Consider the following 12,190-nt stretch of genomic DNA (forward strand, 5'->3'; position numbering starts at 1 on the left):
TCAACACTTGAAGGTCTCCCCAGAAGACATTACATACTGCACTAATGCCCTGTATGGGCAAGGCCTGAGCACTCATACAAGGCTCTTTTGCTTTGCCCAAGCCCCAGTGAGGCAGCAGTGGGAATGAGACAAAACTATGCCAAGCAGAAATGGTGCCAGGAGCTGATGGGAAGGGCAGGAGAGGAGAGGGGCAGACAGGTCTGTGGAGGAGCAGAAGCAAGTTAGAGCTTTCTCTTGAGCTTGCGGCTGGCTCCGCCACCTCCGCTCCGCTCCCGCTTCTCCTTGCGGACACAGAAGTACTTGGTGACCCGTTTGCGGCACTGCTCGCAGCGCACAGCACAGCACCAGTGGAATTTGCAGTTGCAGCTGGACACCATCTCGGCTCGCCTCTCCTCCACTGCCAGCCCGCAGTCCCCACACAGCCGCCGGCAGCTCCGCTTCTCCCACTTGCTGAGCGCCTTGCCCCTCTTCAGGCACTCCCTGCCCTCCGTGCCCAGCAGCCCCAGTGTCTTGTTCTCCAGGCAGTAGTCAGGAGAGTCTTCCAAATGGACCAGTTCCTTCTTGGAGATGGAACTGAAGGTCTCAGCAATGGCACCCCGGCTGGCAGCGCTGTTCCCTGCTCCCTGCAGCAAGTCCACCTTCAGGGCTTTGTGGTACCTCTCTTTGAGGTAAGTGCCCACCTCCCGAAACTCGGGCAACTGCAGCCAGCAGGTCTGGGTGGTGCAGCTCCCCGACACACCATGGCATTTGCAAGTCCGCTTCATGGTCCCTTTCACTGCCTGCCGGGTGAGCAGAGAGAGGGGTTCAAGAAAAAAAACCTGGAGGGGCTGTTTCTGTGCTGCAAGGCACTCAGAAACATGGCTCTAGGCCTGTGAAAGAGTTTGACATCGATTCTCCCTGCACAATAGTCCTGAAGCTCATAGATTTGCTTTTCCACAGTGCTCCCCTCCTTGAACTGGGAGAAAGAGGACTGCAGAAAATCATTAACACTGTAACACAGAAAGCTTTGCTACCTTAGAGCAGATACCATGGTACTGCTGCACACCGCCGCCCCCCCCCCCAAGAAGTTGTGTCTCCTGGACATGGGTTTTTACCCACATCAAACTGTGACTCTCCACAGTGAATGTTCAGAGACAATTTGGTATGCACTGTCAGCTCTGGAGAGAGAGAGGGACTCACCTTTCTACCTGCCTCATTGTTATGCAGGTTCATAGCAGCTCTGGCATCTTGTCCAGTCTCCAGGGCATCCACAAACTGCTTGGAAATAGCTTCCCCAAAGCCCACGTTATCGCTGCAGCCCCCCCACAGCCAGCCTTGTCCCCCTAAGAAAGGAGATGAGATGTGTGCTGTCAAAGAACCAGAAGAGGTTTCAGAAGTGATGGGGGGGAATGGAGGCTGTGGGGCAAATCCAGCCTTTCACCACACAGTACTCCCGGATTCCCTCCCGTTGAGTTCATGACATTTCTCCTGAGGCCTGGATAGTAAGTGGCTCAGGCAGCAAGGGGGAATGTCCTGTACAAAATATGCAGGGCTTTCCAGGCTTTCTATAGAGCAGGATTTAGAAGTTGTTAGTGACCATGCATTAGTAGACATGGAGTAAGCCTTTGGGTCTCTAATCACCTCTCAAACCCTGACTTCAGCTGGTTCAGTGTGACTTGCAGGGACAGAATCTTGCTAACTTGGATTAATAAACTGATGGAGGCATCCTGGTCAGAGGCAACAGATTGCCCTCTGCCTAGAACAGCCCAAGCCTGGCACACGTGCATCAAGGAGGCCCTGGTTTTGGCACACCCAGAATTCTGAGATGATGTTTAACAGCATCTTAGAAGGATCTGATTTTCTAGTTACCATCAAGAAACTGTGAAATTACTCAGAAATATGTGGAAGGTACTTTTCCTAAATGAGTGGGACTGGAAAAAATATTTTGCAGTTTTTTCCTCCTAGAGAAAGATGCCAAATTATTAATGAAGATTTGAAACCTGGAACATTCTGACCTTGGCGTGCCAAATTGGTACATCTTGAGAGTCGTGGTTTAATGGCCTTGTGCCTCTCTGGAAAGGCCTGGCCCTTGCCTGGACTTCTCTAGGGCATTGTGATCCCCTCTCCCCGGGAAAGACAGGAGTGTTTCATGGGAGGTGGGTAATTGCAGTGGATGATGCAGTCCAAATCAAGAACTGGGACTGAAGAAAGTGGGAAGACCTTTCACCAGCTTGGATTCAGTCCAGTGGCTGAACTGAATCATGCTGTTTTGGTCAAGGCCAAAGGTTTCCTGTGCCTTACAAGGTTTTCAGTCCACAATGGAAAGTTTTTTATTAAAAACAGATCTATTTGGGGAAAAAGGAATGTAGCATGACTAACATGATTTTCCAGAGAAGATAGAATTTGGTGTGTTGTTGCTCAAAAGTCTTGTTCTGCTAGAGACAGGCATTCCCAAACTTTGGACACCTAATCACTAGTGGCTATTTTCAAAACTATCAGCCAATAAAGTTAATTACTAAATACTGGACACTCCAGAGGAGTTTGGCATAAAGTGACACATACTGACTGCCTAGTATAGCTGGACAGGGCATGGCTTTTAAAATATTTTGATCATTTGAAATTTGGCCTCTTTCTATTCAAAACAAAACGCCCAAATGCCAGTGTTTTCTGTGAAAGCTGTGCAGTACTGGAGTGGTGCAGCACCGGAGTGGTGCAGCCTGGAGTTCCCCACCAGGGGTGCTTGGTGGCCAGGGGCCTGGATACCTCTGTCATGTGGAGGGTGTGGTGGCTGTGTCCTGCCACAGTGATTCTCCTGGTTCTGCTCTTGTGTGCCTGCCATGCTGACAAGTGCTAGAGAGGTTTATGAATGCCACCCTGCTCTGCTGTGGGCCCAACCTGGTCCTGCAGACCCTGGGAACCCTGAGGTCCCTGACCTGTTCTGCTATACCGAGATCATTTAGGTGCATGGCAACAGATCACTTTTCTGCACGTATGATACAGTCATTCTCTCCAGCAGCTTAAATAGAGTTCTTGATTTGAACCAGGGAAACTGCAAGCCTTTTACTTTCCTGCTCATTTAGAAAATAATGGAAAGCATCAAGAGCTTGGCTGGTGTAAACTGGAGGTGGCTCCATTAGCTTCCACAGGGCTACTTTGGTTTAAACCACGGAAAGCTCTGCTCTGAGCATTGTTCCCAGGTGTGGGGACCAGGATGAGGAGGTGTTTCTGCAGGCCTCAGTGGAGGAGAGAAGAGCTTCTCCTTCTGCCTGGGACGAGTGAGGGGCAGCAGCTCATCTCTCCTTACCCAGCTGCCCATTGCGGGAGTCGTCACAGCCGCAGTTGTCGAAGTCCCCCAGGCTGCAGTTCCGGGTCAGTGTGTACATGACGCCCGCAGAACTGATGGCGTGGACAAAGGCTGTTTCTCGGTTTGCTGTCAAGGGGGAATACAAAGAGAGCAGATATGCAAAAGATTTCATGGCAAGGGTAGTGTTAGAAATTGTTCCTACCATGCAGGAGTCTGCACAGGACATCTGCAGCAGGGAAGACTTTGTGGGGTGAAGAAGAGGCCCTACATGTCAGATTAGCTTCATTTGGGCTTGAACTGCATGAAGGCAGAAGTTCCCAAATATTATCCAGACCGACTCATGCCATTTGAAAGGTTGTGGACGAGATTGCACCTGGCTGTCCTTGTGGGAGCTCAGCAGTGGTGATATAGCACAGACAGCCAATGTTCTCCCACTTCTCACTAACACACCCCCACAGGAAGAAGTCCTCTCCAAGTATCAAAGAACTTCTTCCCCACACTCAGGCCTTACCTTCTGCTGAAAGAGCTCTGAGCAGTGACCATACCTACCCACCAGGATCAGTCTGGGAATCATCAGCTGGCTTCACTGAGCCTTTGGATTTCACTTAATACCAGCAAGGTGTAGATCTGAGCAGATAACCTTGACAGGAATGATCTGGGGATCTGCTTGTGGCCTCAGAGTGGGCCTTGTGCTGCAACTGTCTCCTCAAGGCCCCACAATACCCCATGTCCATCTCTGCCTCGGGCTCTGGTCTCTTGTCTGCTGCCCGTCCCATCAGAGGCCTAAGGTTCTCCTCCACACCCAGGTCCTGCTCTTACAGAGGGGGTATGAGCTCAGCCCAGCAGCAAACATATGTCTAGAGGGCCAGATAGGCACTGAAATATTTCCTGGGACCTGCAAATAGGTAAGGAATAGTATACAATGACAATGACCTCAGCACCATGCCCTACAGTGGCCCAGGTCAGGAATGCTAGATTTCTGCCTAGGGTGATTCTGACATCTGGAAGATGTAGGAAGACTTTTCTCCTGCCTCTTGGCCAGAGTACAGCCACTGATGAACTCTTTCCTGCTCCCTTTAGCCTTATCCCTCTGCTTGCTACCCAGCCAGCCTGCGCTGGCTCTCAGCCTCCCTGGGATACCCCAGGACAGCACCTAGGCATGGTGCGTCCCACAGGCCGTGTGCACGAAAGGGGGGTGCATCCTTGTGGGAAGGCAGTTGAGTGAGGGTTGGTCCTGCACCAGCTGGGGTTCAGCAGGTCCATGGATAAGGCTGGCATTGCAAGGAGGACTTGGAGCTAGATCCTAGTGTATCTGGGAGCTGATGGGTGAAGGGGTCTCCTGGGGAGATGCCTCTGGGGTATTCCTGGGAGAGGCACTTCCCAGGTGTGAATGGGGAAGAAAAGGAGGCACTTGGGAAGAGAGGAGGAGGCCATGGGCTCTAACCTGTAGCAAGGGGGTCCCAGTAGTGGTATCCAATGCTTTCCTTACCACTGCGCAGCCCACCGTGGCTGGAGAGCTGCAGTGCCCTCTCCGGGCAGTTCCAGCGGTCCCAGGCAAACTGGAACTTGCACTCCTCGATGCCGCTCTGCGCCCCAGCTGCCACGCTGCTGGAGTAGATGAGATAGGCCTAGGAGCAGAGCTGGGGGTCAGCATGGGGATGATGTGTGTTTCCAACTGAAAGCAACCTGCATGCCATCTTACAAAGACAAGACATACAGAGCTCAGAAGGTCTCCCAGGTGTGGCTTCCCTTGGAAGCTTACCACGAGCAGCAGGAAACCCATTTCCTGCTGTGCTGGGTCAGAGCCTGAGCCTCCTGGGTGAGAAAGCTGAGCTCTCCACATTAGGAAATGTGCCAGCCAGCCTCTGCCATGGGGAATCCCTTATCTCTTCACCATGAGAGGAAACAGAGCTTTCTGCTCAGATCAGGGAACTCCAGGCCAGCAGACGCCTCAACCTGCCTTGTTCTTCACCACAGCCCATGGGGGAGAGCTAGTGCTTCGGGGCAAGGTTGCTTCACCAGTGTACTGGGAGCTAGATGGGTCTGGAGGTGTTCCTGGGGAATAGCCAGAACAAAATCTGGGTAAATTTTACAACTGGTCCTGACTAAGAAAAAAAGCCTCTGAAAGAGGAGCACAAGGATGTGAGGGGTCAAAAATATGGAACAAAGTCCTGGCGATTCTAGCTGTGCTCCTTGAGGAAATATGTTTTACAGAGCCTACAGAAAATACTTTCTGGCTGGATCAGTGTGGGCCCTGATGCCAACCTGATCCTCAGGAAGCAACAGATGTCAGGTGAGAGCCTTGGCTGATGTCAGTAGACAGATCTCCAGAGTCTGGCCCCAACCAGCTTAAAAGAACCCCAGGTCAGCATTGCTCAGGGCTCATGCAGCCCAAGGAGCTCAAAAGTTGCAGCTCACAGCAAATCTTTCCTGGCTTTTTACTGCCTTTTTCTGGAAATCTAGGGGTGAGGGGAGCTCTGGCCAAGGCTGGGTGGAGAGAAGTGGGAAGGAGGAGCCCCTCTCTCTCCCTCTCTCCCCTTCCCTCCCTCGGTTTAGTGGAATCAGGGACAGAGATCAAAGGGATTTCTCTTACCTTGGGGCCCGTCATCAGGAAATTATTCACTGACCTGGAAGATAGAGACAGTGTCAGCAGGGAGGGGGTGATGGCGGAGGGGCCTGGGGAATGCCAGGCATCCCAGGGCTCTCCTCTTACTCCCCCACAGTCTGCCTGTCTCCTGGCTGCAGGCACCTCTGGTCTCTCCCCCATGTCTCCTTGGTGCTCTCTAAGGGACAGGACAGTGCCATCCCCTTCCTCCCACCCTGCTCCTCTCAGTCAGGCTGTACTGGGCCGCAGTGCCTTCACTGCTCCCTCCTTTTGCTTTCCTCTGCTCAGCTACCCTTTGTACAAATCCAGCCACTGTTTAGTTTTCCTGTTGCCCTAGCCTTGCTTTTTACCTCACTTGACTAAACTCAAGGTAGCATTTCCCCCAGCCCCAGGAGTGGGACCATGCTGAGGGAAGAAGGGCATCACACCACTGCTCCTTTGCAATGTGTCCAGATGCTTCTCTCCACATTACAGCCCCTTGTTTTCCTGTGGTGCCATGTCTGACTGCCCACACTCTTGGTCAGGCTATGGTGATGGCTGAGCACAAATATACATGTCCGTCCCACCCCCTGGACACTGTGCAAGGGACCCTGGGGGTTGGGGGTGGGTGGGAGGTCCTAGACAAAATTAAGCTTCCTGGTCTTTCCAGTGAAGGTGTGGAGGGATCACCTCCAAGGGTCAGGCAGTGTGGCTTTGTCTCCAACACTATCCCTATGGCCTTGCAGAACTGATGCTATTTGGTCTGAGTCTTTCTCCAGTAAGAAAGAGTGTTTCTGTGCAATGGTCAGTCAGCATCAGGACTCCATATGGTACACTGACCAGCTGCAGAATCTGGAGAATGGTTGGGTGAATCCTGCTTAGCTGTGCCATGGAAGAAAGCACTGACACTTTCAAAACGCCCAAGAGCCAACTCCAAATATCCCAAGTCAGAAAAGAAATATGAAAAGAGAGTCTTCTAAAAATACCTAATTCCACTCTCTCCAGGTGTGCAAAATAACACTCATCACTATTTCTGGTGAGTCTGTGGGGCATTTTCCCTGTTGGAACCCAGCACTTCAGAGAAATGCATGAGTGCTGCTATCACCCAGAGAGGACACTGAGGCCAGAGAAGTGGAATGAGTGGATTGAGACCTTGCAGTGAGTGAGTGATTGGGAAAATGACAGAGCATGCACTGATAGAAACTTGGCTCTTCAGCTTCTTCTCAAGAATGTGTTCTGCTTCAAATGAGCCACAAGTATTCCCTCGTAAGGGAGAGAAAGATGCTGTCTTTTTGTGTTACAAATCCAGCACAGACACTGTGGGGGACTTCCCAGGATAGGCTCAAGCATAGACAGAAGCAGGCATTGCTGTCCAGAGCTGAGGGTCACGGTGTAGCCTTGCCATAGACATAGGGGCAAACAGGGTGCCAGGACTAGTGCCCAGACATCAGACACGTGAGAGATTGAGAGAGGATGCTGCCCTGCCTGGGAAAACCACTTGTGCAGTTAGCAAGCCCACTTCACCTCCACTAGGACTGAACCCACAGAGATCCTTTCCAAAGTGCACCACAAAAAGAGGTCTCATTACTTTAGCTTGGTCAAAATCACAAGAAACCTGATCTTTGCTGTTACAGTTTAGAAAGAGTTAGGAGAATAAGTTTGCAACATTTCATTCTGGCAAGTCTAGCTTTCTTTTGTTTTGGTTTGGTTTTTGTGGTTTTTTTTCTGGTGAAAGTGTGTTTATATTGATGAAGCTTTCTTTGGGAAGAATTCCCCTGGGTCAAAACAGGAGTTTTGGCTGTGCCAGGGCACTGCAAGAACAGGAGATTCTTTCCCTTTGTTCCAGGCTTGGGATTCAGACCCGGCTGTGCTTCAGCCCCCATGGGTACTTTAGCATGAAGTCGATGGTTGTTTTGCAGAGGAATTTTCCTTTGGAAGCTGCTTCTGCATTGTACAGCTAATTAAATATTTCCTGGGACTTGGAGAGACGGCATCTGTAGCCGAGTGATTAGAGCATCGGGTGACCTGAATCACACAGGGCCATGAACCTGGGGCTAATCAGACTGTGTAAGCTCCATGGGTCCCCATCCTAACGCAACTGGGTAGCAGCATGAACAAGTCATTTTTCCATCTGGTTTCCCTTCTGTCCATTGCCTTGACCTTAAGTGCTTTGCTATGGGGACCACACTCAGGATAGTGTCAGTGTGAATCTGAGCCTCTGGTAGCAGCTGTGAGAAAACTCTGGTAAAATGCTCTTGCATAGCCAAGAGCGAGAAAATTGCAAGTCCTCTCTTACGTTGCTTTTGTCACCAAAACAAGAGATATAGCCCATCTGCATTGCTTCCCACGTGGGTAGGAAAACCCAAATTCACAGTGTATAGGAGGGATTTGCCTCAAACCCTTGGATTAGGAACATTTGAGAAGTTGCAAAGACAGCTTTCGGAGGAGGATGGTAGTTCACAACATCAGAGTTTACAGCAAACCAGCCTGTTAGCAGGAGTCAATTGACATGACTGCATTGAAGCAGAGGATCTGTTCCTTCCAGGATAAACTTCAAGGTTCACAAAAAGGCCAAGTTCAAGATATGCCAATTCTCCATCTGCAGCTGAGCAAATGATACAGTAGCAATTTCCCAGCAGGATATTCTAAACAGTTTATAAAGTCAGAGAGACAGAAGGTATTTTCCTTGAGCTCTCAGATCAACAGGCAGGCATGTTGCTGGCTGGGTTTGTAGGACTTAAGACAAGTAAAGGATTCACGAAGTTTCAAGTGTTTGGTGCACTTCACACCCCAACATTTAACTCTTGTAACTTCAAGTGGGTTCAGAAGGGGAGGTGGAACTGTCGTATGGCTGGAGGCTGGCTGAAATTTTTCTTACTTGTGTTGAGGGGGAAGGAAAGATAATAATAGAGACAGAATCTGTGTGCTTTGTCTTTGCTCTTATAATTTAGCGAAGAAAAATGCATCTCCAGTCTGTATATGGTCTCCAGTAAGGGCAGAGAGCAATTAAGCCACTGCTTACACAGATGTAGTACACTAGTGACAATGTAGAATCATCTCTGTGCTGCAAATAGGAATCACTACCTACCAAAATCTCCCTTCATTACTTTCTCTGTAGTGTAATTTTTAAAAAGAAATTATGTATTTCTACTGCATTTTCATTCCATTGTAAAGGAAAGCAGAATGTAATACTAAACTAAATGCATTCATAGCTGATGTTAACCAGCCCAATTCCTATGATTTTGGCGATTTTTTTGTAACACACACATGAAAAGAGACACTTGAAGTAATTTCCCTTCTCTGAGAAAGCTCAGGGGGTTTCTGGCTGTGTAAACCCCTTTCCCTCCATCCTGAGACTCCCGGACAGCATTACACGGACTGAAGTGGAGCAGGCTGATAGCTAAGCAGGTAGAGGGAGGAGACCCCTGAGTTTTTCTGCCGCCTCACCCAGGCTGTGCAGAGCCCTGGCCAGGGCATGCTGCTTCCCTCAGCACAACTCTACATCTCCAGGTAAAAAGTAAATCTAGGGCAAGAGATTTTCATTGGATCCAATATTAGAAAATTATCTCAAAGCTAGTGAATATCTTCAGCAGGAGTTTTCTATCATAGTTTTACTGAATCTGAAAGCAAAGAACCCTGCCAAGCAGCTGTCCCATTATACTTCACTCATATCAAATACTAATAAGTCTCTGATATGTCTCAGTTCCAACTTTAACCAATAATGTCACACTCCTCAGTTTAATATGCCCTAAGAGCCTATCTAATCTCTCATTACAATATTTGTCTGATACCCGACCACCCTCTCAGGCTACTGTGCTGCTGGTTCTGCTCTTTAGAGCATGATAAAGCTGGATTTACATCTTCACTATCATTATTGTAAATAGAGAAAATGGAGAATTTCCCTTTGGATCTGAGTTTTGTTCTCAATATGAGATTCCCGAGGTTATTAGAAAATCAGGGAGGCTGGAAACCAAAGGCAGTCCCATAGCTGAAGTGTAAAGAATGCATTTAGAAGCGAACTACTGAGTTAGACATCTTTATATTATTCCCACAGGAGAGGAGACTTGGCAGCAACTCAGTAACATTTGGAACTTTATTTCTTTTTTTTCTTAATTTTTCTCTCTTTTGTTATATTTATTTTGAAGATTTTTGTTCCTAAATGCAACCCTGACATTTTGATCACCTAGAAATAATACACTGCTTGAATGGTCTGTTAAATGGTAAAATCTAATCCACACTCAAAGAAGGGAAATGGCCACATAAATATACATATAAACCTTTTTGTTGTTCTATATAACTCACCCCCATGCTTCCACTTCAATTCTTGTGATTAAATCACAGGAAAAAATAACGTATTTTAAGTCATTGGATCAGATAGAGAAAAGCAGCACAAATTTAAAAGAGAATTATTTTATGATTCCCACAAATTTATCTTTTTTCTCCACAAGAATTAAGGGAGAGTGTCTGCAAAAATGATAATTTCAAATAAAGATTGCCATTTTTTTTCCTCTATGGAACTCATGACCTATGAGTAACATGCAGAGAGAAGTGGAGTTGTCTTGATCTATAAACTTTTCTCTCAGATAAAAACTGCTGAGAGACAGGGAATTTTAACATCCAACTTTGGACTGAAGATGTTTTCGATTTCCATATTTAGCTCTATTTGGTGCACTGAAATTTCTCTCCTTTGTAATGTTTCTTTAAAATGTTAGGGTTTTTTTCTGTTAATGTATTCAAAACCTTTTTTTATGGAGGAAAGCAAGACCCGTACACAGGAAGAGCAGAAAAATAACCACAAAATCAGCATGAGCTCTTGCCTAGCCTTTCTGTAGAACATACATATTCCCCTTGTTCCAGAAGGGAGGTTTATCTTGAGTTTGCTGCTTTAGAGTATTTAGACACACACAAATTGTTTCATATTCTTTCAATGAAGGGAGTAGAAAATCTCTGAAAGAACATGAATTTCTCTTCCAGACCAACGGGAATGATTTCCCATTTATTCTTTAGTTTCTCTTTTTGTAATTTTGACTTCTCCATCTATGGTAAATAACCCTAGAGACTTGCTATGGGGAAGGCAGGGGATTTTAGTAATTGAATGGTAAAAGACTTTACTTGCCATTAGAGATAAGTCTGTAACCCGCTGAGCAGATTCCCCAGGGCATCACAGCAACTGAGAAAAACATTTGGGTACTCAGTAAAAGTCACATAGGAAAAATACCTGCAGAGACAATTTCCCTTCGGGAATGGGACTGATATATCCCACAAGGAATGATACGAGATTTGATGCAAGCATAATCTTTTTCTGTTCACCCTTAAAGAACTTTTTGGGAAATAAATATAACACCACCCTCAGGACAAAGCAAGAGGTTCACAGGAGATGGCCACAGATTTGTGCACAGCAGAACTGGTCTGATGGCACTCAGGTAGTTGGAAACCGAGCTTTAGCAATCACCGTAGCAAAAGCTTCTCCCCAGGAAATCCTAGTATATGAATTTCAGCCACGTAATTCTGACCCTGTGTGTGCCAAGGAGCTTGGCTCTCAAGCTGCTCATCCAGAGTGACACTCCTGTGGATCTAACTCACCCCTGCGGGCTCTGAGCTCTTAATCACGGACTGTCCTCTTTGGGGAGCGTGAGAGAGCCCCACTTGATTTAATTAAGACAAGAGACAAGCTGACTGGGAGCCTTTGGAAAAACAGAAGTCTCTGGCTCTTCCCTTGGGTTATCTACCCACTTTAAAGTGAGGGGCTGTGTCTCAGCATCCACTCTCCTCTATTTTACCCCAGCTTACAACCTGGCCCCTAGTTATTTTTGGGAGGCATAGGGAAAAAGGAGACTTTCATAGATCTAACCTCTTTGCCAATGAGTGTGTAGGGACTTGGTTAAATATCTGATTCCATTAAAGACAGAACTGAGCTAAGTGAGAAAGAGGAGACATTCAGGAAGGTGAGAGGAAATTTCCTTAGGGTATCTGGTAAGAGCACCTGCCTGTGACACAGACTGAGATACTCTTGATACTCACCAGGCATAGCAGGACTGGAAGAAGGGAGTGAGGAAGAAGATGCCCAGATAAGGGTCCATGTGAAATACAAAATCCAAATAAAGAGGGAGGAAGGAGAGCCTAAAAAAATGCCAAACTTGGGTACCCACCACCACCAGAGAAAAGGAAAAAAAAAAAAAAGAAAAAAGAAAAAAAGAAAACAAAACAAAACAAAACCACAAAACAAACAAACAAAAAAACCCCCCCACACACAACTAATTTAGGGAAGGGATGGAGTTCGTTTCCACCGGGCAGTCCTGGTGTGATGAAGAGGCGGATGCCTC

General features: G+C 47.6%; 1 protein-coding gene across 1 annotated transcript; it reads right to left on the reverse strand.

The window, feature by feature from the left end:
- Positions 1–221: 221 nt before the first annotated feature.
- WNT8B (Wnt family member 8B) lies at positions 222–11,959 on the reverse strand. The gene is made up of 6 exons (XM_040071511.1): positions 11,889–11,959; positions 5,877–5,910; positions 4,773–4,911; positions 3,284–3,409; positions 1,180–1,322; positions 222–779 (listed from the first exon to the last, which is right to left on the reverse strand). Exons 1-6 carry the CDS (start codon positions 11,945–11,947, stop codon positions 222–224), a joined length of 1,059 nt encoding a protein of 352 aa, XP_039927445.1. The 5' UTR covers positions 11,948–11,959.
- Between the last annotated feature and the right edge of the window lie 231 nt (positions 11,960–12,190).

Source organism: Hirundo rustica, chromosome 8 (genome assembly GCF_015227805.2).
Source record: "Hirundo rustica isolate bHirRus1 chromosome 8, bHirRus1.pri.v3, whole genome shotgun sequence".
Taxonomy (NCBI): Eukaryota; Metazoa; Chordata; class Aves; order Passeriformes; family Hirundinidae; genus Hirundo; species Hirundo rustica.